Source organism: Heptranchias perlo, chromosome 33, assembly GCF_035084215.1.
Source record: "Heptranchias perlo isolate sHepPer1 chromosome 33, sHepPer1.hap1, whole genome shotgun sequence".
NCBI classification, from domain to species: domain Eukaryota; kingdom Metazoa; phylum Chordata; class Chondrichthyes; order Hexanchiformes; family Hexanchidae; genus Heptranchias; species Heptranchias perlo.
This window is the reverse complement of record NC_090357.1, coordinates 29286444-29297563: the sequence shown is the minus strand read 5'-3', so window position 1 is coordinate 29297563 and position 11120 is coordinate 29286444. Positions and strand designations below refer to the sequence as shown.

At 48.1% G+C, this 11120-nt stretch overlaps 1 protein-coding gene across 1 annotated transcript; it reads right to left on the bottom strand.

Annotated features, from left to right (window-relative positions):
* Positions 1 to 6610: 6610 nt before the first annotated feature.
* Positions 6611 to 10693, bottom strand: LOC137301348 (octapeptide-repeat protein T2-like). The gene is made up of 2 exons (XM_067970793.1): positions 10686 to 10693; positions 6611 to 7178 (listed from the first exon to the last, which is right to left on the bottom strand). The coding sequence occupies exons 1-2, from the start codon at positions 10691 to 10693 to the stop codon at positions 6611 to 6613; spliced, it is 576 nt and encodes a 191-aa protein (XP_067826894.1).
* Positions 10694 to 11120: the final 427 nt, after the last annotated feature.

Here is an 11120-nt window from a genome sequence, read left to right as displayed (position 1 = left end):
CTGCTTTTCTGCGATCTTTTACATCCACCTGAACAGGCAGTGAGCGACTTGGTTTAACTTTTCATTCAAAAGATGGTTCCTCTGACAATGTAGCACTCCCTCAGTACTGCACAGGGGTGGCAGCCTAGATTTTTTTGCTCAAGCCCTGGAGTGGGGCTTGAGTTTCCTGACTTCAAATGGAGTGTGCTACCCACTGAGCCAAGCTGACCGTAAGCTGTGCAGATAGCTAAAGAGTGATTCCACAAATGTGTGCTCCCAATGGGGAGCAGCGCTTCACAGAATTGGGGTACAATGCTTAGCTTGTTCTCTCACTCCTCACTCTCCGTAAACACTGCTTTACCGCAAGAAGCAAGAGATCGCAAAATCACCTCAAATAAATTCTTAGTGTCAGCCTTGGCTCAGTGGTAGCTCTCTCACCTTTGAATCAGAAAGTTGTGGGCTCAAGCCCTGCTCCAGAGACTTGAGCACATCATCTAAGCCGACATTCTAATGCAGTACTGAGGCAGTGCTGCACTGTCGGAGGTGCCGTCATTCAGATGAGACATTAAACTGAGACGATAAACGTCTGCCTTCCCAGATTGATGTAAAATATCCCATGGCATTATTTCAAAGAAGAGCAGGGGAGTTCTCACGGTGTCCCTCAACCAACACATAAAACAGATGATCTGGACATTGATTTAATTGCTGTTTGTGGGACCTTGCTGTGCGTGTATTGGCTGTGCCATTTCCCTACATTACAACACTGACTACACTTCAAAGATACTCCACTGGCTGTAAAACGCTTTGGGACGTCCTGAGGTCATGAAAAGCCTTTATAAATGCAAGTTCTTTCTTTCTTTAAAAGCAGATGGTCAAAACAAAACAGCCATTAAAAAGATAAATGGGATTTTGGAATTTATATCAAGAGCGGCTGAATACCAAAGCAAAGAGGCCATGACAACACTACAAACGATGGTTAGGGCACATCTGGAATACTTTGTGCTACTCTGGACGCCTCACTGCAGCAGAGATACGAGGGTAGGTTTTCGTCTTAACCGCCTAGGTACTAAGCACGACTTAGGTGGATCGCAGTAAAGATCATATGGCGGAACAATCTTACATATCCCACCGATTTTTCTTCCATTCATTTCAATAGAAGGAAGATGGGGCAGGTTCAGTTACCAATGTGGCATCCTTTCTGCCAGATCTCTCTCTCTGCGCTGCGTCCAGATGATGCTTAACAACCAGGCAGTATAGAGGAAAATCTATCCCATAATAAGAACATAAGAAATAGGAGCAGGAGTAGGCCAATCGGCCCTTCGAGCCTGCTCCGCCATTCAATAAGATCATGGCTGATCTGATCCTAACCTCAAATCTAAATTCGTGTCCAATTTCCTGCCTGCTCCCCGTAACCCTTAATTCCCTTTACTTCAAGGAAACTGTCTATTTCTGTTTTAAATTTATTTAATGATGTAGCTTCCACAGCTTCCTGGGGCAGCAAATTCCACAGACCTACTACCCTCTGAGTGAAGAAGTTTCTCCTCATCTCAGTTTTGAAAGAGCAGCCCCTTATTCTAAGATTATGCCCCCTAGTTCTAGTTTCACCCATCCTTGGGAACATCCTTACCGCATCCACCCGATCAAGCCCCTTCACAATCTTATATGTTTCAATAAGATCGCCTCTCATTCTTCTGAACTCCAATGAGTAGAGTCCCAATCTACTCAACCTCTCCTCATATGTCCACCCCCTCATCCCCGGAATTAACCGAGTGAACCTTCTTTGTACTGCCCCGAGAGCAAGTATGTCTTTTCTTAAGTATAATAGTCCTGCAGGGAGTGCAACATGGATTTATAAGGATGATACAGGATGAAGGGTCTGAGTTAAGGCTGGAGCCTCTAGAACTGTAACAGGGATAGGCAGGTAAATATAGACTGAATATTCCATTGGGAGGGAAATTAAAGGCGAGATCACAACCTCAAGATAAGCATCAGATACATAACAGGGAGTTTTAGAAGCAAAGAGTTGTTGAAACATGGAATGATTTGCCCCAAGTTGTGATTGATACCAGCATTCAAAAAGGTAATAAATAAATATTTAAAGGGTCTGGGGAGAGACAAAAGAAATGGGATTGTGTAAAATTAGCCCCTGAGAAGGTCGTAGATTTAGCACAGATAGGAAGGCCTGAATGGTCTCCTCCTGTACTAAAGTTTCCATGGAGATGGGTGGGGTGACCACTCCAGGGACTCCAGCAACTCCTCCATAGAATTGTGCTAGCAGGGACAGCTTTAATGGGGGAAGGGGGGGAGGCAATAGTGGGGGAGGGGGGGCGAGGAGGGACTAGCAATGGACGGGATGATTTTTGTGGGACCAGAAGAAGCAATCTCGCTCCTACTGACCCCACAAAAATCATTTTAAAAACTTACTTTCAATGGTTAGAGTCGCAGACATGGTGACGCTAAGGGCTGCTCAAAATTCCGTTCCGCTGGGTGGACCAAAGTTGCACCAGGGCCCTAAATACGTGATCGAACCTTGATTTTAGTATATTAATGAGGCGTCCACCTGTTTTGGGCTCGAGAGCTGGAGAGTGTTTTTTGTAATTTTTGTCTCACTAGGCCCACCACCTGGCCCCACCACACTGTACATTCATCAGTGGGAACGGGACAGTATTGAGATGAAAATCATTCCCCATCTTTCCGTGCTTTAAATCAGATTTCACTCACTGGATTCACCATGTAACAGATGGTGGGAGGTTCCAGGTTTAATTATTTTTTACGTTTTGTTTGGGGGACCCTTGTGCTTATCAAGGTGAAAGATATCAGCGCTGGGAAATAAACACTGTTCTCCCCCACCTCTTCCCACTTCAGGCTACATGTCATAGAATTCATAGAATGGTTACAACACAGAAGGAGGCCATTCGGCCCGTCGAGCCCGTGCCGGCTCTCTTCAAAAGCAATCCAGCTCGGTATTGAGTGGTCAGCTACAGAACAATCAACAATTGAGTAAAGTTTCCTCCACACTGACTCTATGGCTATTGTAATCAAGCCTTAGCCTAAGGACAGTGCCCTGACCATACCAGTGTGACACCTTTCCATATCCCACAACAATCCCTCTCATACTCTGAGCGGGTTTGCTAATTCCATGTCAAATAGAGTTTAAGTAGGTGTTTCATTGTCCCTTGGCTGATGCCCGCTACAGACTGTGTTCAGACTGCGGAAACTCATTTCCCTTCGAACCCTTGAGTTGGCGGAAAGGAGACCTTATCCCATCAGCCTGGGCCACAATTAAGCCAAGAACACACAGAGCCACCCTAATGGCCAGAGCCTGCAACTGCACCGTGACATGTTGACAGCAAAAGTGAATGGGGAATGTTAACATAGCTATTTGCAATGATAAAAGTGGGACAGAAAAGTGGGACTAAAAGCCGTGAGGTTTTGGGGCTAGGAAGTGCATGCCTAATGTAAGATTTTTAATGTACATAGTTGCAAGAGAAAAAAAAGTCATAATTGTAATTTTTATTCAAATGTGCACTTAGCAAAAATATTTAAATAGTTGATTATTTTTGTCCAAAAAAAGGAAACATTTGCAGGGCTTTGGGGAAAAAGCAAGGAAGTGGGACTAATTGGTAACTCTTTCAAGGAGCCACACAGACATGATGCCGAATGGCCTTCTGTGCTATAAGATTTTATGATTCTATGAACCAAGAGGTGAAAGGAAAGTTTACTAAACTCACTGGGCTGGTTCTCTTAGAGTTAACATTCTGACCAAGGTTTGCGATCAAAACTATTTCACCCAAAACGAATTGACAGCAGCTTTTGAGAAAATGGGCTGCCATAATGATTCATTTTAAAAAATTAATTCTTGTGATGTGGGCGATACTGATAGGACCAGCATTTATTGCACGTCCATAGTTGCCTTCGAGAATACTATCGTACCGGTTTAAATCGAAATCGAGAAAATACTCATCAACTGTGTAAATACAGCAACTAGTGCTGTTCAATAACCAGGAGAATTGCATTGTTTTCCACCTCATCAGAGCTGGAGAGAGTGGCAATCCAAGCTTCTCACTCCCTTCTGCCTCTGTCAGGAGGTTGTGGGTTCGAGTCCCATTCCAGACACTTGAGCACAAAATCCTGGCTGACACTCCCAGTGCAGTACTGAGGGAGTGCTGCACTGTCGGAGGTGCCGTCTTTCGGCTGAGCCATTAAACTGAGGCCCTGTCTGCCCTCTTGGGTGAATGTAAAAGATCCCACTGCACTATTTGAAGAAGAGTAGGGGAGTTCTCCCCGGTGTTGTGGCCAATATTTATTCCTCAACCAACATCACTAAATCAGATTATTTGGTCATTATCACATTGCTGTTTGTGGGATCTTGCTGTGCGCAAATTGGCTGCCACGTTTCCTACATTACAACAGTGACTACACTTCAGAAAAGTACTTAATTGGCTGTAAAGCGCTTTGGGACATCCAGTGGTCATGAAAGGCGCTATATAAATGCAAGTTCGTTCTTTCTTTCTCTCCTGGCACCATGCACTGACACAGAAGGCAGTGAGTAACTTCTCCCTCTGATTTTCCGCTGGAGGTCGTCACGGAGGAGTCTCCAACAACGACTGGTCCCAGCACTTCTCTCTCTCTGATAATCAGCTGGTTTCTGGGAGTACCTCCCCACGACAGTACGATTGGCACTGGTTCCTTATCGTGCAGAGAGTCTCAGGCACAAGTCCACATCCAACCATTGCAGGGCGCAGTGCATCAAACTCCACACACGCCAAGCTCGCCATCCCAGCTCCTAAAATTTGACAGAAGGAAATATGGAAAGTTTCAATATCGAACTGATTATTTTTTTGCCAGAAGCCTGTGGGGAGTTTTATTAAACAGCAACAGGGGACTGGCTAAGTATCTGATCCAGAATATACTGCGACAGGAGGGAGCAGTTGGCAACTATGTGCAGCTGACAGTGAAATCCAATGTTGGATCTCTTCGCAACTCAGCAGCCTATAATTGGGACCCCAGGTTATTGCTGCTGTGACTGAGATTTATTTTTCTGAATTGGGTTAATCAGCCGACCTGGTTCAGCCAGATGGCAGTGTAAAAGCGGGTAAATCAGGAGGGGGGCGAGGGGGAGACCCCTGCAGGAGCCGCGGGCCACTGATTCGCCGTCTGCCGAATGCAAATGCTGTCCAGGGGCGGGAAGGGCCCACTGCCCCTCTGTCAGCCCCAGTTCCCACTGATCCCAGAGACCTCCTCAGGAGAAGCTGGGCAGCAATCCCGGAGAACACTGCAGGAAGACCCAAACTGGACGACGAGAGCCACATAGAATATTAATTTCCCTCCATTTCATCCTAGCACGTATCTGCTAGCGGCCTTGGTCATTCCCTCAGTTAATGCTGACACTCCCTCTCCCCACTCCCTCAGTTAATGCTGACACTCTCCCTCTCCTCACTCCCTCAGTTAATGCTGACACTCTCCCTCTCCCCACTCCCTCAGTTAATGCTGACACTCTCCCTCTCCTCACTCCCTCAGTTAATGCTGACACTCTCCCTCTCCTCACTCCCTCAGTTAATGCTGACACTCTCCCTCTCCTCACTCCCTCAGTTAATGCTGACACTCTCCCTCTCCTCACTCCCTCAGTTAATGCTGACACTCTCCCTCTCCTCACTCCCTCAGTTAATGCTGACACTCTCCCTCTCCCCACTCCCTCAGTTAATGCTGACACTCTCCCTCTCCTCACTCCCTCAGTTAATGCTGACACTCTCCCTCTCCTCACTCCCTCAGTTAATGCTGACACTCTCCCTCTCCTCACTCCCTCAGTTAATGCTGACACTCTCCCTCTCCTCACTCCCTCAGTTAATGCTGACACTCTCCCTCTCCTCACTCCCTCAGTTAAAGCTGACACTCTCCCTCTCCTCACTCCCTCAGTTAATGCTGACACTCTCCCTCTCCTCACTCCCTCAGTTAATGCTGACACTCTCCCTCTCCTCACTCCCTCAGTTAATGCTGACACTCTCCCTCTCCTCACTCCCTCAGTTAATGCTGACACTCTCCCTCTCCTCATTCCCTCAGTTAATGCTGACACTCTCCCTCTCCTCACTCCCTCAGTTAATGCTGACACTCTCCCTCTCCTCACTCCCTCAGTTAATGCTGACACTCTCCCTCTCCTCACTCCCTCAGTTAATGCTGACACTCTCCCTCTCCTCACTCCCTCAGTTAATGCTGACACTCTCCCTCTCCTCACTCCCTCAGTTAATGCTGACACTCTCCCTCTCCTCACTCCCTCAGTTAATGCTGACACTCTCCCTCAGTTAATGCTGACACTCTCCCTCTCCTCACTCCCTCAGTTAATGCTGACACTCTCCCTCTCCTCACTCCCTCAGTTAATGCTGACACACTCCCTCAGTTAATGCTGACACACTCCCTCAGTTAATGCTGACACTCTCCCTCTCCCCACTCCCTCAGTTAATGCTGACACACTCCCTCTCCCCACTCCCTCAGTTAATGCTGACACTCTCCCTCTCCGCACTCCCTCAGTTAATGCTGACACTCTCCCTCTCCCCACTCCCTCTCCCCTTTATTGCCACCCCCCCATCTGTTCCCTGCCACATGCTCGATCCTGCTTTGACCTGGGTTTGGTGGCTTAGGAACTCAAACAGTTTGCACTTGACACTGCTCCTAGTGCCCTTGACCGTGTCTCTGCCTGCTGATCTCTGCCTGCTGATCTGTGCCTGCTGATCTCTGCCTGCTGATCTCTGCCGACTGATCTCTGCCTGCTGATCTCTGCCTGCTGATCTCTGCCTGCTGATCTCTGCCTGCTGATCTCTGCCTGCTGATCTCTGCCTGCTGATCTCTGCCTGCTGATCTCTGCCTGCTGATCTCTGCCTGCTGATCTCTGCCTGCTGATCTCTGCCTGCTGATCTCTGCCTGCTGATCTCTGCCTGCTGATCTCTGCCTGCTGATCTCTGCTGACTGATCTCTGCTGACTGATCTCTGTCTGCTGATCTCTGTCTGCTGATCTCTGCCTGCTGATCTCTGCCTGCTGATCTCTGCCTGCTGATCTCTGTCTACTGATCTCTGTCTGCTGATCTCTGTCGACTGATCTCTGCCGACTGATCTCTGTATACTGAAGGCAGGATTTGCTGTTCTTGCCAGAGTTCACACCTCCAGTATACAGAGGCTGCAACCCCTGCCATTGGCTCTGCGAGCAACTTTGAGAGGAGAGAGTAACCTGGCCCAGTGCAGGGGCATAAAGACTGGGATAGGAATGGCAACAGTGGGAGAGGGAACGAGTCAGATGTGAACATGCTGACTGAACATCCAGAATGCTGGCTGTCAGTGAGAAATACTGATGGTTGGCATGTTTGCACTGTGAAGGAGTCTGATGTCTTTAAATATTATACTTCCATTGCAATCTGCTGCCTGTCTAATCATACCATCTTCTAAACACATACATCTTTTTGCAGTGATCGAGGATCAGTGCTGGGTCTGCCAGGGAAAATATCAACTGCGCTCAATATGATGAGGCCTAAATAAAGAGACAGAGACCAAGGCTGGAAAATTTCACTCTGAATTAACTCAGAGTGTTTCCATTACAGCCTCAATTAGACTAAAACAGAGCAAGATCGTCACTCGATACAGTGATATACAGTCAGGAGGGAGTGGCCCTGGGAGTCCTCAACATTGACTCTGGACCCCATGAAAACTCAAGGCATCAGGTCAAACATGGGCAAGGAAACCTCCTGCTGATTACCACCTACCGTCCTCCCTCAGCTGATGAATCAGTCCTCCTCCATGTTGAACAGCACTTGGAGGAAGCACTGAGGGTAGCAAGGGCACAAAATGTACTCTGGGTGGGGGACTTCAATGTCCATCACCAAGAGTGGCTCGGTAGCACCACTACTGACCGAGCTGGCCGAGTCCTGAAGGACAAAGCTGCTAGACTGGGCCTGCGGCAGGTGGTGAGCGAACCAACACGAGGGAAAAACTTACTTGACCTCGTCCTGCCGATGCAGATGCATCTGTCCATGACAGTATTGGTAGGAGTGACCACCGCACAGTCCTCGTGGAGATGAAGTCCCGTCTTCGCACTGAGGACACCATCCAACATGTTGTGTGGCATTACCACCGTGCTAAATGGGATAGATTCAGAACAGATCGAGCAGCTCAAAACTGGGCATCCATGAGGCGTTGTGAGCCATCAGCAGCAGCAGAATTGTATTCCAGCACAATCTGTAACCTCGTGGCCCGGCATATTCCTCACTCTACCATTACCAACAAGCCAGGGGATCAACCCTGGTTCAATGAGGAGTGTAGAAGAGCATGCCAGGAGCAGCACCAGGCGTACCTAAAAATGAGGTGCCAACCTGGTAAAGCTACAACTCAGGACTACATGCATGCTAAACAGCGGAAGCAACATGCTATAGACAGAGCAAAGCGATTCCACAACCAACGGATCAGATCAAAGCTCTGCAGTCCTGCCACATCCAGTCGTGAATGGTGGTGGACAATTAAACAACTAACGGGAGGAGGAGGCTCTGCAAACATCCCCATTCTCAATGATGGCGGAGTCCAGCACGTTTGCAAACATCTTCAGCCAGAAGGGCCAAGTGGATGATCCATCTCGGCCTCCTCCCGATATCCCCACCATCACAGAAGCCAGTCTTCAGCCAATTCGATTCACTCCACGTGATATCAAGAAACGGCTGAGTGCACTGGATACAGCAAAGGCTATGGGCCCCGACAACATCCCAGCTCTAGTGCTGAAGACTTGTGCTCCAGAACTAGCAGCGCCTCTAGCCAAACTGTTCCAGTACAGCTACAACACTAGCATCTACCCGACAATGTGGAAAATTGCCCAGGTACGTCCTGTCCACAAAAAGCAGGACAAATCCAATCCGACCAATTACCACTCCATCAGTCTACTCTCAATCATCAGCAAAGTGATGGAAGGTGTCATAGACAGTGCTATCAAGCGGCACTTACTCACCAATAACCTGCTCACCGATGCTCAGTTTGGGTTCCGCCAGGACCAGTCTGCTCCAGACCTCATTACAGCCTTGGTCCAAACATGGATAAAAGAGCTGAATTCCAGAGGTGAGGTGAGAGTGACTGCCCTTGACATCGAGGCAGCATTTGACCGAGTGTGGCACCAAGGAGCCCGAGTAAAATTGAAGTCAATGAGAGTCAGGGGGAAAACTCTCTAGTGGCTGGAGTCATACATAGCACAAAGGAAGATGGTAGTGGTTGTTGGAGGCCAATCATCTCAGCCCCAGGACATTGCTGCAGGAGTTCCTCAGGGCAGTGTCCTAGGCCCAACCATCTTCAGCTGCTTCATCAATAACCTTCCCTCCATCATAAGGTCAGAAATGGGGATGTTCGCTGATGATTGCACAGTGTTCAGTTCCATTCGCAACCGCTCAGATAATGAAGCAGTCCGAGCCCGCATGCAGCAAGACCTGGACAACATCCAGGCTTGGGCTGATAAGTGGCAAGTAACATTTGCGCCAGACAAGTGCCAGGCAATGACCATCACCAACAAGAGAGAGTCTAACCACCTCCCCTTGACATTCAATGGCATTACCATCGCCGAATCCCCCACCATCAACATCCTGGGGGTCATCATTGACCAGAAACTTAACTGGACCAGCCATATAAATACTGTGGCTACAAGAGCAGGTCAGAGGCTGGGTATTCTGCGGCGAGTGACTCATCTCCTGACTCCCCAAAGCCTTTTTACCATCTACAAGGCACAAGTCAGGAATGTGATGGAATACTCTCCACTTGCCTGGATGAGTGCAGCTCCAACAACACTCAAGAAGCTCGACACCATCCAGGACAAAGCAGCCTGCTTGATTGACACCCCATCCACCACCCTAAACATTCACTCCCTTCATCACCGGCGCACTGTGGCTGCAATGTGTACCATCCACAGGATGCACTGCAGCAACTCCCAAACCCACGACCTCTACCACCTAGAAGGACAAGAGCAGCAGGTACATGGGAACAAGTCCACCTGCACGTTCCCCTCCAAGTCACTCGCCATCCCGACTTGGAAATATATTGCCGTTCCTTCATCGTCACTGGATCAAAATCCTGGAGCTCCCTATCTCACAGCACTGTGGGAGAACCTTCACCAGACGGACTGCAGCGGTTCAAGAAGGCGGCTCACCACCACTTCTCAAGGGCAATTCGGGATGGGCAATAAATGCCGGCCTCGCCAGCGATGCCGACATCCCATGAACGAATAAAAAAAACCTCTCTGCTACTATCATTTATCTTTCTGCATTTCTCAATTCTACAGCCTAAGTACCATACATATCCAATCTTTCAGTGTCTATCCCTCCATTTCCAATCCCTAGTACATCATTCCCTCTATCTTCAATACTCACTCTGTCTCTTCCTCCATCCCTATCTTTCCTTGTCTCTATCCTTCAGTCTCCAATCTTTCAGTGTGCCTCTCCCTTAGTCTCCAGTCCTTTAATATGACTATCTGACTATCTCCAATCTTTCAATGTCTCCCTGTATTGATTGCCAATAATACTTTATACTATTTGTCTACTGCAATCCTTCATTCTCCTTCTCAGCTCCTTCTGTCCCTCCATCTCTAATGCTTCAGTGTTTCATTCTCTTCATCTCCAGAAATTAGAGTGTTCCTGCATCCATTGCCAATCATTCAGCATGTCTCCCCTTGCGATGCCATTCTTCAGTGTGTTTACCTGCCCATCTCCAATCTCTCAGTGTGTGTCTTACTCCATCTACTATTCTTCAATGTGCCCCTTCTACCTTCCCCAAACTTCACTCCCTCTCCAATCCTTTATTGTGTGTCTTTACAATGTCTATCCCTCCATCTTTGGTCCCTTTGTGTGTCGACCACTTGATCTTCAAAAAGGCATCTTAAGGGGGTTAGAATACAAAAGTGATGTAGTGATTCTTCAGTGGTACAGAGCCTTGGCAAGAACATAAGAACATAAGAAATCGGAGCAGGAGTAGGCAATACGGCCCCTCGAGCCTGCTCCGCCATTCAATAAGATCATGGCTGATCTTCTACCTCAACCCCACTTTCCTGCCCTATCCCCATATCCCTTGATCTCCTTAGTGTCCAAAAATCCATCGATCTCAAACTTGAATATAATCAATGACTCAGCATCCAT